Source organism: Lissotriton vulgaris, chromosome 2_2, assembly GCF_964263255.1.
Source record: "Lissotriton vulgaris chromosome 2_2, aLisVul1.2, whole genome shotgun sequence".
In the NCBI taxonomy this organism is placed as follows: domain Eukaryota; kingdom Metazoa; phylum Chordata; class Amphibia; order Caudata; family Salamandridae; genus Lissotriton; species Lissotriton vulgaris.
Genome location: NC_141688.1, coordinates 167,679,476 through 167,703,861, shown reverse-complemented (window position 1 = coordinate 167,703,861; position 24,386 = coordinate 167,679,476). Strand labels below are relative to the sequence as shown.

Here is a 24,386-nt window from a genome sequence, read left to right as displayed (position 1 = left end):
CGGACCTATCTGCTTTATTGTATTATATAAATAACTGCATTGTTTTGTATGGATAACCTTTATGTTTGTAAAGTGCTCTGATACCTGGGAGGGTCTTGTTCGCGCTCTATAAATCTTTCAAAATAAAATAAAATAAATTATACTAGCACTATGGACTCTAATACACAGTACGCCATTCTTCTTCTCTCTTGTTTAGCAAAATTATGTAACCTTGTTGTGGCCGGTATGCAAGCTCAGTCAGCTTGCGCCCAAGACAAACATACTTGTGACGCAGACTCAAGTTAGTTTTATGTACTACTGTCTGCAGGTGGGGAAGCTGACTACACAATCATCATCTTTTTCTATTACAGGTGGCACTGGCCATACTCTGTTACATCAAAGACAACTGCTCAATTTCACTTTCACCATGGCCTGACTACTACAAAAAGGCAGATGATATCTGATCCAAATAATCATTGCTTTTATATGGGACGACATGATGTACTTTGATTTGGTTGATTGTGTAAAAAGTAAACATGCAACTGATAGGCCACCCATGGCAGCCTACACAGTTGGAAATAAATTAACATAGGTAGAGAGCGGGCCTCGGAGTCGGAGGGAGGCACTTGATAACAACATAAATACACAATATATATGCTGTGCTTCTACACTACTGTGAGTCAGGGGTGTATTCTGAAAATACAACTTAGTTTTATTATCCTTGGCTTTGCTACTCTGGCATGGTTTCTTTTACATTCTCTTCAAACTAAGACTCTTCATCCAGTGACAGTCTCCACCTATGCTATATATGATGAATACCATCCAGGCATCCATCTATTCAGTCAACCAATTAATCAATCATGCGTTTGTAAAACGCTTATACTCACCCATGAGGGTATCAAGGCGCTGGGTGAGGGGGGTTTCACAGGTTCCAGTCCATCAAGGAGGGGTTCTGTTGAAGAGCCAGGTTTTGAGGTTTCTTGTGAAGATGGGGAGTGATGTAGTCTGTCTGAGGTGGAGAAGGAGGGCGTTCCAGGCTCTGGCCACCCGTAGGAGAGCTGGGCTGATCCTAGGGTCCTTTCGGTTGCGTGGAATTTGAGTAAACATGTATATCAGTCAGTCAGTCAATATGAAATAACTTTAATTTTCCCAACAAAATGATGGCATAAAGAGTATTCTACAGATAAAACAATTTCCAATCTTACCAAAAAAGACACATAAAAACAGCATTATTCTTCTTACAAAGATTATACAAAATGCATATATACATACAGTGGTTAACAAAATTGACACAGATAAAACTCCAGTTAACTATCAGATTGATGAATTTTTTTCAAGCAGATAAATGGATGCCAACAAAAAACATGTAAAAGTTCAGGTAATAACTGCAGATAAGAAAGGGTCACACAACACTGCCTAAAATTCATTTCACGGATAAGAGGGACAATAAACCTTTTCCTTTCCTCACAAAAAGATTAGCAATAAACAAGAAATGCAAATCTTTCTGAATAGAACAATCATCACATGTGCAAAATGGCAATTCAGATGTTACATAGATATCACAATGAGGTAGACCTAACATCAAGGTAATATAATTCAGTTGAAATCTAACCAAAATATATCTATGCTGTAAATTAGTGATGAACGATGGATAGAATGCATTCACATCCATTTGCTTATGCTTGGAACCTCCAAGAATGCTCTAACAGTTGTCATCTTAAAATTGGACACCTGTAATCTAGATAACAAATTATTTTTTTAAATTGTTCTTAGAAATAGACCAGCAAGTTGTGGGATCTATGAACAGATGATGTAACCCAACTGCTTGAAATGTAGATTTAACATAACATAATTAACTGATTATTTGCACTATCAAGCTTCAGGACATCTCGAGTAGATCCCTGCAAAGCTGATTCGACATCATTAGTGGAAAGTGCAAATAAAAAGGGTGCTAAGACCTCTGTCTCACACCTCTAGCCATTTTGAAGTGCCTAGTACCTCCTTTTGCATAACGAACATGAGCTGAGGCACCTGAATACAAATCACAAAAAATGATAATGATCTGTATATCAAGCCCCATTGCCTCCATGATCTGCCACAGCCTAGGCTGTGCCACACAGTCAAAGGGCTTTTTTTTGCTGTGGCACACTCTGCAATTATTAGGTTCAGACACTGATCCAGAATACCTTTTCCTTTTCTGAACCCAAACTGACATGGGATTATAATATTTCATTTCATTTCAATATTATTCTCCAGAGCCCATTCCTCAAGCCTCTTCAAAAGCAACTGACCCATTAGTTTTGCAGTTGAATCTATCAAAGATATAGGTTATAGTTTTTAGGGATTCACCTATCATCCTTTTTGTAGATATTGACAACTACAGTAGTTATCCATGAGGGAGGAACACCAATTTGGGCAATTTTATTAAAAACATTAGTTAAAAGTGGGGTCCAAAGGTCCTGATTATCTAGAAAAAGATCTATTGGAAAGCCATTGGGTCCTGGTGCCTTTGCACGTTTGAACTGATTTAGAGCATCTTTTATTTCTTCCAGTGTAAACTGGGCACCACCTCCTAAACCAGCTAAGCTTGTGGAGGTAGATTGAGAAATTGCCTTTTCAACAGTTCCAAATAGCCCTTCAACATACGTAACCCATTCCTCCTGCTCAACATGGTTGTTTATAGACATACAGCGTTCATCTTTTAGGAATGATGCATTATTCACAGACCAAAAAGCCTGTGAACTCTTTATTACTGCAACCTTTTGCAGATTTTTTCACCAGTCTTCCTTTAGGGCTTTCAGCCTCGATACCCTTGCTTTTTTATAAGCCTGTCGCAATGATCTAACCAAGGATGACTTGCAAGGTTTAGATTTTAAAGCCATATGTAGATTTCTAAGTGATTTTTCGCAATCCTCATCAAACCAGATATATTTTTATGTTGTCCATTGGGTATAGATTGAGGTAAATTCTTCTTAACTTCCAGTAATATCTGCTCAAAAGCTGTGACCATGTCCTCATCAGATAGAGGGTCTAGGCATACCTTTATTACTGCTAATCGATTACAGACTAAATTATCCAAAAACTTCATTACATCAATTCTCTCCCATTTCAGAACAATTTCATTCTCTCTTGCTATTACTGGTTTCATATGCAATTTAAGTGAACATTCCCTTTTCACTAAGGAGGGAATAGAAAAAGTGATTAGAGCAGCATAGCAATTAATCTCGAACTGCGAGTCAGAAACTAAAACATAATCAAGAGTGGAAAAAAAGGAGCAACTAAAAAAAGTGAATCCTAACTGACCAGTTTCCATTTCAGCAGTGCTTAAAAACACATGATTGTTTATAGTTAGAAGTCTATTTAAACCACTAACAGAATCATTGTGACTAAAATGAGAGACACACTCGCTATCATCATCTAACAACCCACACGCTGAAGTATTAATCTTGTCACAAGTGTGAGAATTGAAATCCCCAAGCGAGATTAGATCACAGGATTTAGAACATACTTTCTGCAAATTAGCAATGTCTCTTTCTAAAGAGGCCAATAAAACTGCATGATTGCCACCAAAATTATTATAATAAAAATGAATAAGCAGCCAATATTGATCAGCACGATACTTTAAGAGAATAGTATGGTAATATGGAGATATATTTGAAAAGGAATTCACTTTTCGACTCATCTTGTTGAACTCTGCTTTCAAGGTCGGAATGGAAGGCCAGATAGATACATCGAACTTCCCATGCGGAGGAGGGAATAGCACATTTTGCAACAGACTACACATTGGGAAACAGTCACAATGTACGGAATCTCTTCCAGCATACAACAGCAATTATCATTAGTGAAAAGCAAATAGCTACAGTTTGCTACCAATGTGAAAGTCGAAGTTATAGCCGGGACAAGATTCCCTTTTAAAATGCACGCTAAATTTGGTGCGTCAGAAATACAAGAGCCGTGCAACTGAATGTTCCTGCAAACTAATGAGTGATCAGGTGTTGAAGTGCAATCTTCACCCTTCAAATAAACTTCTTCTCTCTTCGTCAGGCATCTATAGGTGAATGGCAGAGACCAAACTTCATGGAGATAGGTACTTCCCAAAGGTTCATATCTGCCTATGGCATAGTACTTCATACATGAAACGAATTTAAATAAGGGAAAAGGCAATGTTATTAACCCATGAATGAGCCATACAGCTGAATTATAATCGGCCACAGAAAATGGTAAAGGTTCTAATTTTTCAATACGCAAAAGTGAATATGCAGCATCCTTCATAGACATAAATTGTTGTTTTACAGTCAAAATGAATGGTAAAAATAGGGAAGAAGTATTCATGTAATCCCATGGAACTTTACCAACCTTTAACGTTTGTAATGTCCAAGCAAATTGTATGATGGAATGTAATGGATTGTGACCATGGTACAAAACAGATATTTCATCCTGTACGATATCACCAACAGATGAAACAATATTATCCAGTGTGTAAAATCGGGAAGAAAGGGTGTTAATACTGCTATCAACAACTGCAAGCACTTTTTCTAAATTAGCTTTGTCGATAGCAAGTAATCTAGATGCTGCATCTATTTGGGATAGTTTTCAAACTTTGTTGTAAACAGCATATAATCCATAAATCCATCTTTTTGACCGCCCACCTGCAGGGACTTTAACAAAGTAATTTAGATAAACATCTTCAGTCAATGTAGACAAATGGAGTTTAACCGATGCTGAGGTGGAATATTTGAGCCAACTTTGACATAATTTGCCTACCAAATAGGTAGTAACATTATGGTCACTTTCAAAACGGGGATCCACCCTAACCTTTGTAAAGCCCGGGGCCAGACCCTGAAAACGATGTTGGCACAAATCTGAACTTTTTTGCCATAACAACCAACCTTGGGAATCAAAACTGGAAACATTAAAAGAGGATTTTGGTATCAGAGATTTTAACTCAGTGAGAAACCTATCAGTGTGATTGTACCATGTAGGGTATTCTCACAAATCAGGAAGAGAAGGAGCATTTAATTTTTTAGACGTAGCCAATCCAAAGCAGGTGTTTTGTGAAATAGTTGGATTCAAAAACAACATATTGTTCAGGATGAGACATGCACAATGCAAAGCCACAGTGCCTTGTAGCTGCAAGCCTTTAGAACCCCAAACAGATTTAAGATCAACAGTATCTTTCCACAGCTCATAGCCTCCTATAGCCAATTAATCGATAAAGGACTTTGAATACAATAATTTAGTGTGGGTAAGTCTAACTTTGGAAGAGGACTTAGCAGTCATCTTAAAATAAAATGCCTCAGGATTGGACTGATTAAAATTAGTAAAAAAAATAAACTTCTTTAAGAGTTTTCAAGCTGCCTTCAACGGGAGCAGGATAATGGTCCCATTGTGTGTAATTAACCACATTTCTAAATGTGTTTGCTTTATACAGAAAATGATTGCCATAATGTTGGTAGCAAAATAATTCTGCATATTTGGCTGAATCTCGATACAAATCTTCAAAAGCAGCATAATATTTCAATTCAGAAAATAGAGCCTCTACAACTTGGGCATCCCAATCATCAGAGCATATGTTTAATTTCACTACATTCCCCATTGAAAGACATAGTACATTGGGAACATTTATAACCTCTGTGCCATGAATCTGAAATTTAACAGCATCCCATACAATCCCATCTAATTCGGGCCAAGCTGTGATGTTAACAAAAGTCTGGTCCCTCTGCATGATGTGAGATGAGGAGTGGGGTGCCAAAGTTCCATCAATTAGTCTAATTGTAGATCTTTCTTTAACATAATGTTCATTCAAAAATCGGAAAAAATACACCACAAATCCAATTGACATGAATAAAAAAATCGAGATTAGCACCAGCCAAATGTAAGTCCATGGGGGTATCTAAAAATGTTTTTTAACCAAACAGCAAAAATCAAAACCTTTGATGGGGACTTTGATGTGGTAGAGTCAGTGTCAAATGAAAAGTGAGATTTGTTAAATGCACTTGTTTGCAAATCAGGCATTGCCAAATCAGTGCAGTAAACAAGTATACTCAATATCATCAAGGGGATCATCAGCCGGTGGATTCAATAAAGGATTTGTAACTGTAGGCATCTCAATGGCAACGTCAGGCCCGGTGGCAAGAGACAGCTGGAGTCACACTAAGAAGAATCAGCCACTCGCTGTAATTTGACATTGTCAATGGAAATGTAACTGTTTTCCTTGCGACCAGGAAGTGGAGGCAAAATGACTGTTCTCGTACCCTGCACGCCAAGTACAGGAACTGGTGCTCGATATGGTGGGCCAAACTCTTTCTTTTTCTCCATCTTCACACGGACCAGATCACGGACTCGGGGTAGCCAGCCAACTACCGGAATCTGAAGAGCAGCATCAGATGAGGAGGGTAAATGTTCCTTTGCAAGACTGTCTCTGGTCTTTTGTAGGTTCTGTAAACAGCAGAATGTTCATCTACATCAGTGGATGTAGCAGACGCTGCCATGTCTAAACCCTCAATGTGCCAAAGTGCATTTCGTATGGGGTCCGCCCACCCATAGACTTTCAAGGGAGATTATTAAGAGCACGTTGGATGCTGTAGAGATGGGCTAGCCAGTTCCGGCCAGTACCTAAAACCTTAGCTGTCAAGCATTGCTTTTAGTCATGGTACATCCGCTTCACAACACTATTACCCTCAGTCCTGTATGGAGCTGAAAATTTGACTTGGACCCCCAATGAACACATGGCATCCTTGTACGCCTTAGAGGCGAACGCTGGACCCTGGTCTGAGTGAAAGGTACCACATGCAAAAATTCCCACAAAGACACGCAAATCCCAGATGACAGTGCAGGCATCAGTCTCCTCTGTGACCACACCCAAAGTGTGTGCACGAATCTAGTGCAACTAAGTTGTATCTGAGGAGAAAGGACCGCAGTGCTCTAAATAAACGCACCCAAGTCATTTATTAGATATGTACAACTGTGTCTGGGGTGGGCGCGCAGCAGTGGATGGATTAATCTGACGTAATATGTCACAATGAAGGACATAATCATGCGGCTGTTTGTACAATCCAAGCCACCAGTAACGCTGTTGTAAGAGAGATACAGTAGCTGACACTCCGGCATGCGCCAAGGCCATGCCCTCGTGAGCCGCTGTTATCAAAAACTGCCTGCGGTCCACGTTGGTAATCAACCTGTCACCAATGTCGTTAATTCTCACACAGGGAACTTTATCAGGACTTAAATGATAAGAGTATTTAGAAGGGAAACCTCAAGGGTAATTACCTCCCTTCTGTGTTGCAGCAATGGCTGCCAAGATGCCATCATCAATCTTACTTTTGGAACATGTAACTGCTGCTACTACATATGTCGCAACCGCAGTCTTTGCTGCTTTGTCAGCAAGACAGATACCAACAGTGTGTACCCCCATGTGTTAGTGACCAAGAGAAGGAATTACAAACATCAGTGACAGCCGTTCTTTAAGCTCGGCCACTGAAACCCATAGAATTTTTTGTGTTTAATTGTGCTGCCTTTGGAATCACAATAGTCATTCTGAGTCCAAAATAATAAATTGTCGTTGTAAGACTTTACACAGTAGTAAGAGTCACTTACAATAAGAGTAGTCACAAAAGGGTCAGCATACCCCAGTGCAAGCACCAGAGCATGGAGCTCTGCCAATTAGGCGGTACAGTCTCCTAATGTCTGTGTATGCAAGACATCAGACTTGAACTCTCCGTTCACCATAGTACCAACCACTATTGCGCAGGCCACTGAATACGCATGCTTTGACTCCGTCGCGGGTTGCACCGATCCGTCCATGTAAATGATACAATGGAAATCCTCTAGCAGGCGCATGATCAGAGGAGCTGGATGAAAAAATTCATACTGTAAGTGCTCCTGAGTTTGCAAAGAGGAATCGCTAATGAAAGTGACATCCGGAGATGTCAAAGATGTTGCCCATTGTATTCCATGAGGATTCAAAGCTTTTCAATTTGGTACACTGGCTTTTGTCACTGCCTCTAAGGCAGATTATGGTGGAACAATTAAACATGCATTTCTCCTGCGACAGTGCACTTTCTTTCAGAATTGCCATCTGCACTGCAGTCAAAACTTTTTTCACAGAGGAAAATTGCATTTCAGCCAAAGTCTACAAGTGTGACTTGCAAGCGATAGGGACTGTGTCACTCTAATTAAAAGTCAGGTACGTGAAACCCACCGCCCCAGGCACACTTCTTATTACCAGATTGGTGTGGTTGTCACAACTCAGTAAGAATTTAGATTCTACAAGATTAGCCTGCAAAGATTGCAAGATGGCTGAATGCTCAGGCAGCTAGCAAGATTTGGAGAAAGTAAGTTGTATCAAGGCATAAAGCGGCTTGATAGGCTGGGCATAATCGTGAATGTAAGTAAGCCCGAAATTTTAAAAACCCAGTAAAGATTGTAAAGATTGTAGCTTCTTCAGAGTTGTAGGAGCACACCATAGTGCACATTTCTCCAGGAAGTGAGGTGCCAAACCTCGACCTTCATTGTTGAGCTCATAGCCGAGGATCAACAACTGTGTACTCTGTAATGTGTGATTTTGTAAAGTTAAACTTGTAACCGAAGTCCGCAAACATACAAATCATGCAGTCAATGCGATACAGATGCGGCCACACTTTGTCGTCTGTGAGATAAATGTCATCAACATATGAGCGTGCATCAGGATCGAGTCTCTCCAAAAGAGATCCTATGTGGGCGGCAAAGACGCCTGGACTGTTCTTATTGCACATAGCCAATCTTCGGAACAGATTTTGTTTGCCGCCACTAGTGAAAGCTGTCCATTGATTACTATTAGAGGATAGGTTATGGCTAAAAAAGCCATTGGATATGGCAAGTGTGGTCTTAAACTGTTTACGCATGAGACTATCCACAAGGGCAGAACTGTGAGTATTCTGTACCGCGCATGTCCGACAATGGGAGTTAAGGTGCCAGTAATCCAATACCAAACGGTAGAGTCATCAGGCTTAGCCTCAGTAAAAAGAGAATTATTCATCGGTGACACACACATTCCAATCACACCTTGATATTCCAATTGTTCAAGGATTTCCGCCAAGGGAGCTTTTGCTTCACATTGCATGGGATACTGGGGTTGAGGCTGTGGCATAGACTGCAATGGTATCTCGTGTCTGGGGGAAAAATTATCGCATCCACACTGAGTATGGTACAATGCTGGTGCTGGCACCTTAGCCCACTCTTCTGCAAAATGCAGGGTCTGCTCCTTTGGCACAGTAATTGCAAAACTAGGGAGGATTACCTCCTCTCCTCTCGGAGCAGCCAGAATGAAGGGTGGGGGCAGCCAGCTTCCAACAACAAAATGTCATAGGTAATTGTCAGATTCTCCCATAATACCCCCTTTATAGTACATTGTATGTCACCTTCAATTAAAAGGACTATTTCATAAAGTCTTTCAGGGGGAGCCACTCTAGTGTCAGCTGTCTCAACAGCAACAAACTTGTCAGTTGCTGTCACCTTCAGAAATAGACGCAATGCTTCCCACACTACTGTAATTTCCGCCTCGCTGTCTAACAGCGTCAGTGCCCACGTCAGGTTCTGAAGCTGTGTTCTGACTATCTGTGGCATACCTTGCTGTTAAAGGAGCAACTTTCTTTTTCTGAAACTGGGGTCGATGACGCTGAAAGTCGTCCTGCCTGCCTTTACCTTCAGCCTTGCGGGCGGCTCACAGCTTTTTTGGTTTCCCCGTCTTTTGCCTCTGTCTCCTCCATCGGGTGGTGAGAGCAATGTATCCTGCAAAGGGCGAGGAGAACGTGGATCAGTAACCTGAAATCAATCAGGTGGCTTAATATTAGCGCCAGAGGAAAGTACAAAGAAATGATAACCGCTGCACTCCAAAGTAAACGATGTAAACCAAAATGTAAGATATTAGCAATTTTATAGGTGCTCCGGGAGATCACCTTCTGGATCAAAAGGTGCAAAATAATGTCAGAACATAGAAAGCCTTACAAGGGGTAAGGACTATCCCTGGGCACTCTTGCTGCACGACAGTGCTATGATAAGTAAGTGTTCAAATATACTTCAGAAATTGGCAAAGTAGTTTTTAATTGGCATGATCCAAATGGTAATCAAAACCATCTCATCTTTGCATATTTCTTCATATGTTAATGGCGTCTTGATATAAACAATATAATTGAAGAGTTTGAATGAATGAATACTCCAATTTACAATTCCATAATATAATAAAGCCCTGATGCATTTCATGCTAGTTAGCACTTCTTCAGGGGGAATATGTCTAGGAATGAAGAAAAAGAAACAATATAGAAAGATGATATCTAGGAGCTGTATTAAGTTGAAAGACTGGATAGGGAGAGTGCTCAAGGTGCCCGTGAACTTACGGGTATTCATACGAATCAAACTAAACTAATGTGCACCCGTGGCTATGGGGAAACATTGAGAATATGGAGTTAGTGCGAAATAAAAATCAAACCGCGTTGAATTGTATCTAAAGCCATGCAGTGGTCTTAACACTCAACAGTGCCCGAACTTAAAAATGTAGTGGACTAAAGGCGGTGGAGAAAGTGAATTATAAAGGTAAAGTCACGGGGTGAAAGTCGTTATAGTTGTGCCGCAAGAGTGCGGGATCTAGTGGGAAAATATAGTGTGCCGTACATGCAGTTAGATCGGTGCCAGTGAGTACCAGCCCGCAAATCAGAACAACGAACCCGAATTAATGTCGCTTACCAGGCATGGGAGTCGATAAATTACGGTGGGAAAGGTGAATGGGTCCAGTCTGACCAAACGGCAAACCGGAAGACGCCCAGCATGCGTACATGCTCCTGATTAGAAAGTAAAGGCATGAACATAAAAATAGGGCTCTGCAGTGAAACTTAGATCGGAAGGTGGGTGAGGGTGAAGAAATGGGAAAGTGCGTATAGGAGAAAAAAAGTTAGACGTAGAGAGAAATGCAAACCTGTAAAATGATGAATAGTGGGAATCAAAAAAATGTGCACAAGGTTGTACAGGATCATTGTGAATAAGAGAGAAAAGATGATAATGAGTCAATACATTGAAAATATAGTAGAATGAATACACTGAGGGTATAAAAGTCGGTGGAGATTGACAGGCAAAAGAGAGATCAAGTAAATCATTATACAACATACAGAATACTCAGACAGTGATCATAAATGACAGCTAAATTCTAATCTGTCATTGAGTTCCTGCGGCTGTAGCGCATGAAGAAGGTATATCCAATGTAATTCACGTTGTAGTAGGTGTTTGCTGTTGTCTTTGTGAGGTAATTTGTTAACCACCTCCAAAATTAGAAACCGAATTTGACTCGGATTATGAGATTGTGCAACAAAATGTGCGGCAATGCAGGACTTCAGGTTCTTCGTACGAATATTACTTCGATGCTCAGTCAGTCTTGTTTTGATTTTACGTTCCATTTTTCCCACATATGGGAGGCCACAAGGGCACTTTAACATGTACACAACATTGGTTGTATCACAAGTGGCGTTCACTTGAAGATGAATCAGGGTGCCTTTCGTGGGGTGAGAGAGAATATTACCAGGTATAATACTGCTGCAATGTCCACAGTTGTGGCACGGTATAGTTCCTCTGAAAACACTCTTAGTGGACAATGTTGGTTGTTTTAAAAGAGATTGTATATTTTTGGAACGTTGGTAAGCAATGTTGCAGGGATTCTGCTCATACACAGAACTGTGTACAGAGAACCAGGACCTCAGTGAATTGTGGTGGACCAAAAAACTCACCTCAGTACCTGGAACCACTAACTGACTAGCATCAGTGTCACATTAGCTCTTCGTCCTATAGCAAAGGAACCAATGATTAGACAACCCAGAACATGCAACTTAGGTTACTCTCAGGAATGGTGAGAATCAAGAACACTCTTTTGTTTGTTATTCTCATACAAGTCCACAATATTAGTAAAAAGAGAAACAATAATGTTAAAAATGTTTATTTTAACGGCGTGCTCTAGGACGCAGGCATATGATTAAAAATAAAATGATTAGCATTGTTACAATTCCATGAAACACAAAACGAGAACTCATATTATAATGATAGTGGAAACAGGTCCTATAGTGCTTTAAATGCCACCTGTATTATAAAATTTAGAAGGTCTCTTAGGCTTGAATGGGGAACCCCATACCTCCAAGATCAGCAGAGGTGAATCACATCGGGATCTGCAAAATCACTCTGCAAAATCACTCTCTGGAAAAGGATTTTCTCCAAGGGTCTAAAATCATGCATGCAGTGTAATAGTAAAGGCGCCAGAATTTCAGTTAGCTGCAGCTGCGTGCATGTTGTGTCCAAGCGTGAGCCGATCAGCCTGAATAACAGCTAACATTGTTATGATACCCTTGGAGCCTTCAGAACTCACTGTGCAGACTAAGGTTACGATGTAAGTCTAGGGTTGTTGAAAACAAGCCATTTTCATGTGAAGATATTCACGCAGTCAAACTTACAACAACAGTTACATGCAGTGTTGTGTGCAAAAGTGGCAAAAAGGCAAAATGGTGTTTAAACTTCTAATAAGCCTAGGCTAACATAGCAATGTGCGCAAGCAAGGCCCTGCCTACACTACACTTCACCACTGTTCACAACTTAGTCTCTCTCAACGGTACAGTGTACACCCTTGCAGCGAGTGTAATGTCAATATGTAAGGAACATAACTTACCACCGGCCGCCACTGCTGCTGGATCACCCCCTGCAGCTGGCAAAACTTCTATTCCCTCCATACGGGCTGTGTCGCCTTTGCCGCTGGCCCCGGCACTGGTGGTCGGTATGCCTAGAAATTACACATTTTTCAGATGCCATATACACCTCCCCTATTTATTCTTTTTCACTAACAAGATTGAAAAAAAAGTTAATACATACATATACAACATACATCACTGGTTCAAATCAGGTACTAGAGTAGAGTAAACTAGTAGTAGTATGTCCTATCCTATCAAAAATAGTAAAATATCTGGGTGGGTATTTTGTTTTTGGGAATTGTCGAAAATCCTCAAGATTAAGAAGACTAGAAGAGGACAACCCAAAGGACTCGATTCAGTAGCTAGAGCTATTTGTGAATCTGAGTTGAAAAACCTTTTAAATAAAGAGTGACCAACTGGGCAAGCTTAGCTACAGACAGGCTAATAGTAATAGTACAGAGAGTCATAGCATTGGCAGTTAGAGGCAGGGATAACAAGAATTTGGAACCAGATAGTCTAGATCGAAGAAGAATTGGTAAAAAATAAAATTAGGAAACAGGAATATTAGTTCGAAAAAAATAAGGTGTAGTTAAAGTTAGGGAAGTATAATTATTAATATTAACAACAGGAGGACTTACTGGGGCCAGCAGCAGAATCCCCCGGTAGAGGAGCGGTACGGGCCGGCATCTTGTGCAGTTACTACAGCCAACTTCAATGACCCTGTCTTCTTGCCCATGGATTTGGATCATGAAAGATATAAGAAAGAAAGAAAGAAAGAGACAAACATTGATGATTGGTGTTAAACGTCTAAAATATTTTTTAAAACGCTCCAAAAAACAAAAAAGGAAACAACAATTGCAAAAAAATTGACCTATCTAATATGGTTGTGGGATTCGCGGACCGTCTAATTAATATTTATGAACACTAATCCAGTGTTCCATTCTGATTCCAGAATACTAACTAAGCCTAAATATCACCTGACCTAGCCCACCTATTCCAGATGGGCCAATTGTTCACAAAGTCTGCATTTCCATTTATTTTACTCCTTAAAAATGCATAGATGGAGGACACATGCATACATTTTTGCATACACCAAATTGTTGGTTGGTTGCTGCTAATGTTCTGCTAGTGCTAAAAGACTTAACACTCACTAACAAACTACAAAAAGGTTCTACTAAGGACTGGGGTAAGCAGCACCCAGCAACACGTGACGTAACAGAGGATGCGTCACCGTTAAAAAATTACCAAGTAATACTAATAAGTAACTAAATTAAAAATAAAGTTTCCAGAAACAAATGTTTGAAAAGATAGAGGGAGGATAGAAATTGAAGGCCCAGAACCATAGCAAAAAAGTGAAAAACAAGATGGCAGTGCCCGTTGTGACTGCATGGGCAAGTTTGTGTGATATTTCTCATTGAGCACTCAAAAAACATTGGAAATAAGCAAAACGCGTTCGCAAACAGGAAATACGCATCACCAACTGGCGGGAGCATGCAATTTGCATTCTGGAACAGGAAATATGCATCGCGACCAGGCGGGACAAGTGAAAAACAAGATGGCTGTGCTTATTGGCGACTGCATGGGCAAGTTTGCGAGATATTTCCCCCCGAACACGCAATACGCCTCCCTAACAGGAAAAACGCATTGCAAACAGAGGGAACAAGCAACTCCACGTGCTCGTGGAATTCCATGTAGCTTGCAGAGTTTTTTTTTACCAATTTGTGGAGGTCCACGTAGCGTGACTACGTGAACTCCGCCCAGGGTTAGTTTATTCTATTGAGTTAATCCTGAATCTGCACATCTCCTACCGTGGTCTGTTCTTTGTATAAGGCAGTGTAATAACCCGCATAGGTATTTGTTATATCTTTTGCCCTAATAATGTCCCTTCCAATGGGCCTTAAGACCCTCACGGGTATGTAGTACATTTTACAAATTACTGATTGATTGATTAATTTATGCCTGAAAGTCATATGTTGATGTAAGTGTATACACTAGTGTTGTTGACTTTTAAGCAGCAATTGAAGCTGACCTATAGGTCAATGGAACAAATTCCCTGCCGCACTTCTGCCTGTGAAAACCCACAGCCATAAAATTACACATCATAAACCAATCATCTACCCTAAGAAACCATCCATAGAGCTGGGAGCAACAAAAAAGAAATCATGCTCTGAGGCTATCCCACAGAAATCACACATCGCTGGCCCAGATGCCCACCTTAAGTAAGTAGAGAAGCTTGTATAAAAATAATATGGGAGAACTATAAAAAAAAGAGAGGGACCAGGATTGGCAGAATTTGTTCGAAGCCACAACGAGAAAATATGTAAGTATTTTGGAGGCTGGTGAACAACGCTGTGGAAACTAGACTGCCAGTTGCTTATCTAACATTGCCGAAAGAGTATGTGTAACCTACCTGCAAAAAATGTTTGGGGGCACAAAGCATCGCCAGATAAATCAGACATGGGAGACATGAAAACAAGCATTATCCCCCCACATCACCGCCCTCCTCTGACTGGAAAGAAATTTCTCGGGAAGTAGTCACAAATGTAAAAATGGCAGGATGCAGGGATGGGGCACCTGGCCCCAATGGCCTGCCACAGGCCAGCTACAACAAAAATCTGCAGCACTAGGCAAAACACCTGTGCCTGCGTTTTAATCATGTTCTGCTTCACCAGGTAATACCCTACAGCTGGCTTGGCTTGATAATTACTCTAATCTACAAGGCCGGGAAGACATCTTTGCTCTCTAACTACAGGCTGATTGTCTTGTTGGATGATGAGGCAAACTATTTTGCAGCAACGCTATTATCTTAATCCTACGCTATTATCCTTCTCCTCTCCTATCTCTCCCTCTCTCGCTACTGGACAACTATCAGCAAGTCAGGATAGACGGGGAATCTACACACGGAGGCAAAGTGAAGGTTGATCCTATTGAATCCCTGCGAGCAGACTGGGTGGAAATGTTCATCATTGGAAGGGCACCCCTATCTACTGCCGTCAGGCACTAAAAGAAGATTTTAGCTGGCTCCTAGCTGAGCGTATTGCCCCTGTCACACTGTCTTACAAAAGCTTCCTCTAATTAGGAGACTTTAACTTTCAAAGGAAAGGAACTGCAGTGCCGGGGGTTGCCCAGCTCCTTTCGGATGGGGAGATGCTTGGCCTCTGCCAGATCGTAGTAGGTCAAACACATGAGGCGGGTCATATCTTATACTTAATTTTTTCCTATTCATATCAGCTGGGAAGTGTATGTCACTTACACTTGACTGGGACAGACCTCCAATTAATCAAGTGGCAGATTGCTTTGGCTAACATGACAATCAGTCGGCTAAAACAGTGAAAAACCATCATAGAGCATGGAACTCCATCTCAAATGAACTGTTTTCTAAATCTTTCTTTCCAGTGGATGTCACCTAGTGCTCAGATGTTGGCACTGTACTCTCCGACTGTCACCACAGTCTCACTGAAGCATTTCACAAAAACACCAGCTCTTAATCCAGATCCTTCTCTTCCAAACCTCAGGCACCTTGGTTTTCTATGGAACTTAGGGGCATATTATCAAGGGCCTTATCGCTCCTTTAGCTGGACTTTTTCTGTCGCTAACAGCAATTAGCGACAGTTTGTAGGCGATAGCAAGCGGTTTAGGGCCCGTTTTGCATGTCAGCAATATTTATCGCTAATTACATGCAAAGTGGGCGTACCCAACCTGTAAGCGACTGAAAGCAGTCGCTAACATCGCTATCCCCTATTATCAACGCAGGCACATCGATTAAAAAATGTGCGCTAAGCTGGAATATATCCAAAAATAACGCCTGCTCAGACCACTTCTTAACCTGAATATCCAACGGGAGTTGGATATTCAGGTTAAGACCCTATTGGCGTTATTGCCTGAATATCGCTGGTTTTCCAGCGATATTCACGCATTGTGCCGCTATCGCCGGATATTTTATCGCATTTGAGGTAAACGTTGCTAATAGCACATTTTCTGTCCGATAAAATCCTGCGATGCGCAGCGATAAAAAAAATATCGCTAAGCTCATTTAGCAATAAATATCGCCAGTTGTTGATAATATGCCCCTTAGTTTGATGAAAGTGGATGGTAAAAGGCTGGAAAGACTATGGTGGCATTTTAAAAGAAGGGAAGACAGAGCAGTCCATAAATCTACAATGGCTACATCTCTAATAAAATGGATACTGCTGGCAAGTGTTCAAAAGAGTTCTACAAAGTGCTCAACAACTTTACCAAGCCACGCGCTTGTACTATGATGATTCCTCCCTCACAACAACTGTTTGATTATTTGGCTAACTTTTTAAAGAAAAAAAAATTAAAAACATCTACCAGAAATCCCCATCAGCCAGAGTCAGACCAACCAAACTGCTCTGATGTCACTCTCATCTGACCTCTCCCCTCTCATAGACAGGTTTGAACTGGGCACATTTGATCATATCATTGGGCTTCTGGCTAGATCTGGTTTACCTGCGTAGGTTTGTTCACCTAGGGTCACCGCTAATCTCCCGACTCTAGTTGCACCCACTATCCTCTCACTATTTAATTCATCTCTCAATACTGCCAAAATAGTACTCACCTGGAAGACTGCTCTGGTCTCTCCAATATTAAAAAAAGCAAATGCAGATCTAAAGAGCCTGCCTGATTACCTCCCCTTCTTACATTCCCCGTTGCTGGGAAAATACTGGAATGCCTGGATGACAGACAGCTCATGACATTCGTAGAGGATTTTAACATTTTAGACCCATATCAATCGGGATTCAGATCAGGCCATGGCCTTGAGACATAACTGGTGGCAGTCACTCATACTGTCTTTAGATTCAGGCTCTCCTGTCATGCTAGTGCTGTTAGATCTGTCAGCGGCCTTCAACACTGTTTGCCATGACATACTGCTGTGCAGACAGCGTAAGATCAGTGTCAGGAGCAATGCATTGGTATAGGTTTTGGACTTCTTAGTCAATCAGACTAAAGAAAACATGCTGAGGTCATAGAAAACCTGCTCCATCTCTCTAACGAAAAGGGGCCCTCAGGGCTCGTCTTTGAATCTGACGTTATTTAACATCTACATAGTCTCCCTTGCCCAGACTGTTAAATATTGCAGCTTTGGTGTGATATAATATGTGGATGATTCCATGCTGATCATCTTGTTTGGCTAAAATTCTGATAGGGTAAAGCCCTGATTTATGGACTGTATGCGAAGGATCACAGTTTGGGTGATGGCAAACTGCCTTCAACCTAATAGCAAATAAACAGAGGTGGGGTTGTTCGGCATAGCCTGGGACCTCTGCACCCTTGATTGGTGGCCCTTGGAACTGGTGGCTGCCTCCTCCCCCAAGCTTGTGGTGAAAAATATAGGCATTAAACTAGTTCAGGCCCTATCCATAAAGGATCAGATTGCCCACACGTGTGGGGCATGCTTTGCATCCATACAGCTTCTGAGGAAAGACCTCCCTGGGTTACAATTCTCTGCAAGGCAGACTTGAGTCTTGGTCCTAGTTATATAAGCTGCCTTGACTATGGCAATGCATTACTCATGGGCACAAATGAGTTCACTGTTGGCCAAACTCCATGTGGTGAAAATACAGCTGCATGACTGGTCTGTAATATCGTAGCAGGCTCCCCATCGACGCCTATATTGAGAACTTCACGCTAGCGTCTACTTGGGAAGTGCATCATCTTTAGGCTCTGTTGCCTCACTCATGAGGCTCTGATGGGTGGAGCTTCCACATACCTAAAAGACAGACTGCAGTACTACTGTCACAAATCCATAGATCAAGTCATATGCTGCTCCTGACTGTTCCCCATATTCATAACTCCAAATGAGGTGGGAGAGCTTTTTCCTGTCCTGTTCCATTTGCTTTGAATCAACTTCTGCATTATCTCCGTTGCTGCTCTGATATTGTCGAACTTAAAAAACTAAAAACCTGACTTACCAATTGGGCAGAGATTAATTCACAGGCTGCCCCAAATCAAACTGGCTTTTTCAGGGACTCTGGTTAACTACATCCTGACGTTCGCACTAATAATCAATAAAGCAAGGAATCCATGTCAAAACGTGTACGTATGTTTTCTGATGCAGTCCAGGGCAAAACACTGTAGTGGAAACTCCAGCAATGCGGTGCCGCAGCCGTGCTTTTAAAGGCATGCATCTTTTATATTCCAACACATGGATGAGAATCAGACTTCGGACCGAAACAACACTTTTGCTGAAATATTCACCAGCCATTGACTGAAACAAGGCTATGTTTGACAACGTTAACAACAACACTCACTAAGGTCGACTCCCATCCCCCAAGGTTGGAGGTTTTAATGCTTTGAACATGATGTATGATGAAGACGTTGTTTTGTTAAACCACGCAACGGTAAGCCTACAGAATATGGGGAGAGGATGTGGCCTAATAGATGGGAGGTCGAACTTGAATCTGGGAACCGGTTGGAGTCTTGGTAACGAAGCTCAACATCCTGTGATTCTGGGCAAATCATTTAACCTACTAGTGCCTAACAAAAAAATGAATGTATCTGTAACACAACTGATGCTCATGTAAAGCGATCTGATACCTTCGGGTCGAGTTCATGCTGCATAAAACTTTACAAAAAATACCATTGTGAAGTATTCAGAAGCACACGCCTATGGTGTGGAAGTTGAACTTCCAAAATGAAACAATATCTATCACCACAGAGAGGTCCACAGCACCTGCATTCAGCTTGAACAACAACTCGCTGGAATCAGTAGCCGAGTATACATATGAGGGTGTAATATTTGGTGCAAGAGGCACATTACAGCGCATAAATGGTCCATTATAAAAAAGAGCAACACTCTGTTAGCTGTGCTTTATACGCTAAGTCAGGGGTCTCCAAACCGGTCCTGGAGGGCCAGATCCATTCCAGATTTTTGGGATATCCCCATTGAGATACATGTAATTATTTTAAAAATCTGGCATGGATCCGGCCCTCCAGGACCGGGTTGGAGACCCCTGCGCTAAGTGTTGGACATGGCCCTTTCCGCAGGGCTGTCCCTAAACCTCTTGCTTTCCTTCGTCTATTCTCCCGACCTTCTTTAAGACTTTTACCACCTGCTAATTAGTGCTAATCCCTCTCTCCTCTGTACATGGTCTGATTGGTTTAAACCTGTTTGGCAAATTTGATTCACTTTTAAGTCTATTGAAAAGTGGTATCCCATGGACTCAGGGCCTGTACATTAAATGCTGCTAATGTGCCCACTGGGGGCCCGATGTAGGTAGGGCTTTACCGATCGGTATCGGCCGAAAATACCGATTTTTGGCCCTTACCGATCGGTAAACAGCCATCGAGATGTAGGGACCCAAAAACAGAACGAATCGGATAGAAAACCGATTCGGAATGTGTACCGAATGTGAAAGAATCCGATACGTACATACCGAAAATCGGATATGTAACGAATCGGAAAAACACCGATTCGGTTACAAAGACCGAATCGGTCCATGTACCGATTCGTTAGTGACACCGAATCGGAAAATCACCGATTCGGTCCTACTACCGAATCGTTAGTGACACCGATTCGGAAAATCACCGATTCGGTCCTACTACCGATTCGTTAGTGACACCGAATCGGAAAATCACCGATTCGGTCCATGTACCGAATCGGAAAAAATACCGATTCGGACATGATCCGATTCGGAAAACATGCCGATTCGTATGAATCTCCGATCGGGAAATTCCCCGATTCCGACAGTTGGGGAGATGTAGGGAGGCACAGAAACACCGAAATCGGCTCAAAATCGGTAGAATTCACTCGGTATTTACCATGGATTGCAATCAGGTGGTAACCAACTCCAACCCATATAAACAGTCCCAAAATGCATTGCAACTTGCAGGATGGCAGCTTTCTATGTCATTGCGAGGCGGCTACGGCTACAGCAGGAAGGACAGAGGGAATGGCTAAGAAATGAACAGGTCTACAGACAGAGGATAACCCTGTTCATGCTCACTGAGGCTGAGATCCTACAGAGATACAGGCTGGACTCTGACACCATACTTGAGCTCATCAGGGACCTTAAGCCATACTTGGACCACCACACCCCAAGGGCACACGCCATCCCTGCGCACGTCCAGGTGCTATGCAGCCTACACCTGGTAGCGTCTGGCAGCTATCAAAGTGGAGTAGCAGCAGCAGGAGGGGTGAGCCAGAGCAGCCTGTCAAGGTTCTTCCACATATTCCTTGATGCCATGATAGACAGGATGGACCAATACATCTCATTCCCTGCAACCCACGCAGAACTGCTACAAACCAAAGCGGACTTCTACCAGATGGCACACTTTCCCCAAGTCATCGGTTGCATAGATGGCACGCATATTCCGATTTGCCCACCAGCGGACACCGAATACATATACCGCAATCGGAAATCTACACACACCATCAACGTGCAGGTGATCTGCAATGCCAAGTGCACCATCACAGACCTGGTAGCAAAATTTCCAGGAAGTACCCATGACTCATATATATTCCAACAGAGCGGCATATATGCACGGCTGATGGCTGGCGATTTTGGAGAAGGATACCTCCTAGGTGAGCCACATCATCAGACCCCCATAACACATAGTAGGTAGGTGTAATACATGTATGCATGTGTCTAATGTGACCCCTTTCTCTTCCAGGCGACAGTGCATATGCCCTCCGCTCATTCATACTCACCCCCTACCTCAACCCCTCCACACCCAGCCAAAGGAGGTATAACCGGGCCCACATACGCACCAGGAATGTTGTTGAACGGACCTTTGGCATCTGGAAAAGTAGATTCAGATGCCTGCACAAGAGTGGAGGTGCAAGGCAGTATACCCCCATCACCTGCTGCAAGATCATAGCTGTATGTGCAATGTTACACAACCTTGCGGTCAAGAAGGGCACTGAGGTGGAGTTGTCTGACTACGAGGACTATGACGACGACGAAGCTGTGCCACTGACACAGCCAGCTGGGGTGTGTACGCCATGTGATGGCAGATACAGACGTGAGGAGATCACTGAGAACTATTTCTGACTGAGTACAGATGCAAAGACAGCTAAATGTTGCTTGGAAAAAAAAAGTTTTAATAATGATGCACCACAGTTACAGCACTGATGTGCATCAAATAATGGAGATTGTTAACGAAAATAAAGTCCAGGGTTCTGGTGTGCTCATCCCCCCTTGCCAGCCTATTTTTTGGCCCGCTTTCCAGACCCACTGGGGTGTCCCTCGGCCCCCTCCGAATGGCCAGCAGCATCAGCGGATCGCCTGGTGCTCCTCCTTGGCTCTGAAGCAGCGCTGGCCGGGCTGCTGCGGCTGCTGCTGTCTCCAGCATCACCCAGGTCCAGGGCAGGATTGGAGGCGGCGTTTGATATTAACATGGCCTCCATGGCCGTGGTGATCCTGGCCATCCCCCTAGTCAGCTCAGCTGTATGCTGACTGAGTGCCGATTCCTGATTTGAGCTGCGATGGCACAGCTGTGCGGTCGCCGCTGCAAGGCGGGCCATGGCCCGGTTGAGCACCCGGGCATCCCTCCTGCGCGCAACCTCATGCTCCTCCTGCCTGGCAGAGGAGTGGGTGATGGCAGTGGTCAGCCTGCCCAACCCTGCTGCCACCTCCTTGTTGCTGTCCACAACAGCCTGGAACCCCTTCACCAACTCCCCCATCTGCAGGTTGTGCTGCAGGAGCTGGCGTTGGCAGGCCATGGTGGATTTGGCCTGTTGGCGCTGGATTTTTACCATCTGGCCCTCCAGGCCCAGGAACACACTGCCCTCCCGTGCTGGTGCAGCAGTGGTGGTGGTGGTTTCACGGCGTCTGGCACTGCTGCCTCCGGCCTGCTGAGTGGGCTGGGGTGCCACTGGTGGTGGTGTGGTGCTGGCCGGTCCCGGAGCCCCTGCTCCCACGACAGGTTGGACGGGTGGCAAGGCCACGGTTGTGGCAGGAGCTGTTGTCGGCGGAATGGTCTGCCTTGTAGGGGAGTTGTATGGTGAAAATTGCAAGGGGGGTGAGCTGGGCAGTACTGGGGAGTGCACTGCCTGGAAATCAATCACCAGGACTCCCTCCATTCCAAGCCCTGGGGTGTCTCCTTCCTCATCCTCATCCTCCTCCTCCTGGCCAGGCTGGCTGGTGCTCGGCCCTGCCACTGCAGTATTTGAAGTCGAAGCTCCCTCTGCTGCCACAGTGGTGCTGCCTGATGGTGCCCCTAGGTACAAAGAAGCATTTGTAAACTGAGTGCCGATGTATTACAGTCAGTACAATTATGGCATTCCACATGTCCTTGCATCTCCTTACACCGTGTCACACTGTTTCCTGTCTTGTGATTCTGCACTGACATATTTGGCTAACTTCTGCTGACTACATGTACCATGATGCTTGTCTCTTGTATGTTGGTGACAGTACAGTGCTGGTGTTTGCCTATGCATTGTGTCTAATGGGGAGGTGTCTGGTAGGGTGTGTCATGATGCGCATGCTTCTTACCTGTAGCTGTGGCCATCGCAGTGCTGTCCAGGGTCCCGATCCCTACGATGCTCTCCCTCTCGATGGTGCTGGAGACAATTTCCTCCAGCTCGGTGAGGGGTGGCGCCGGGTTCTTGCCTCCTCCGGTGTGTCCAGCCTGCCTTTGGAGGTCGGCCAGCTTCCTCTTCGTGAGGCTGCGGAGGTCATAAAACCTTTTCTTAAGTTCCTCAATGGACCTGGGGGTGACTCCAGCAGCATTGACCTTCTGGGCGATGTCGGCCCACAATCTCCTCTTGGTGCTGTCTGGCACGTTGAGGGACAGCTTGCCAAAGAGCTGGCGGTGCACCCTCACCACCTCCTCAACCAGCACCTGAAGTTCTGTGGTGGTGAATTTGGGCTTCCTCTTTTGGGAGGACTTCTGGCTTCCTGCCTGATCTGCCATTTTCTCCTGCTCCTGCTCAGTCTGCAACCTCCTTCTCCCACTGCTGCTAACTGTGTGTTGGGCTCAGGCAGGCTTTCCAGAAACTTCTAGAAACTTCTTAATTGGCTGCACCTGCCAGGGTTGCCACTCCCTGTTTGGGTGGGGGAGGGGGAGCCACCTCATTGGCTGAATCGCCTATTGCCGAGTCGGCTTTTACCGATTCGGTAAAATCCGAATCGGTAAAATCCGAATCGGTATTATCCGATTCGGTAAAAGCCGATTCGGTTCATGCAATGCATTCCTATGGGCTTTTTCGCCATGGGTCTATGATTGCCGATTCGGTTTTTACCGAATCGGCTTTTACCGAATCGGTATTCGCCGAATCGGAAATATCCGATTCGGTGGTAGCCGATTCGGTGTTTTCCGATTCGTTGTTGGCCGATTCGGTAATTTCCGATTCGGACCGAGCTGAATCGGAACGTACCGAATCTCATTACCGATGCCGACCGAATCGGTTTTCAATCGGTATTTTTTTCCTACATCTCGTTTTCCGATTTCAGAATACCGATTCGGCCCGCCTCGGTATTTTGAAATCGCGTTTACCTACATCGGGCCCTGAGTCACTTTGGTACTGCGCAAACCCAAGTCCTATCCTCTCCGCTGACAACCAATGTAAGAAATGGGGTTTCTGGTTGACTAGGGTGTACACCTAAGCCAGGCAGAACCCACCACTCTTGTCAGGATAAGGGAGTTTACACACCCAAGATAACCCCTGCTAACCCCCATGGTAGCTTGGCAGAGCAATCAGGCTTATCCCAGTGGCATAATGCATAGTGTTTTTGCAACACACACACA

General features: G+C 43.5%; 1 protein-coding gene across 1 annotated transcript; it reads right to left on the bottom strand.

Annotated features, from left to right (window-relative positions):
• Positions 1-1,944: 1,944 nt before the first annotated feature.
• LOC147729186 (uncharacterized) lies at positions 1,945-23,556 on the bottom strand. The gene is made up of 3 exons (XM_086959807.1): positions 23,132-23,556; positions 22,393-22,856; positions 1,945-2,010 (listed from the first exon to the last, which is right to left on the bottom strand). The coding sequence occupies exons 1-3, from the start codon at positions 23,550-23,552 to the stop codon at positions 1,945-1,947; spliced, it is 951 nt and encodes a 316-aa protein (XP_086815933.1). The 5' UTR covers positions 23,553-23,556.
• Positions 23,557-24,386: the final 830 nt, after the last annotated feature.

What these genes read in the sequence shown, in the direction of transcription:
- LOC147729186 (XM_086959807.1), bottom strand. Translation starts at nt 23,552, where the DNA reads ATGGCAGATCAGGCAGGAAGCCAGAAGTCCTCCCAAAAGAGGAAGCCC. An exon ending in TGCGATGGCCACAGCTACAG is followed by an intron (nt 22,857 to 23,131) that starts GTAAGAAGCATG and finishes CTTTGTACCTAG; the next exon opens with GGGCACCATCAGGCAGCACC. An exon ending in TGGGCCTGGAGGGCCAGATG is followed by an intron (nt 2,011 to 22,392) that starts GTAAAAATCCAG and finishes ATTTGTATTCAG; the next exon opens with GTGCCTCAGCTCATGTTCGT.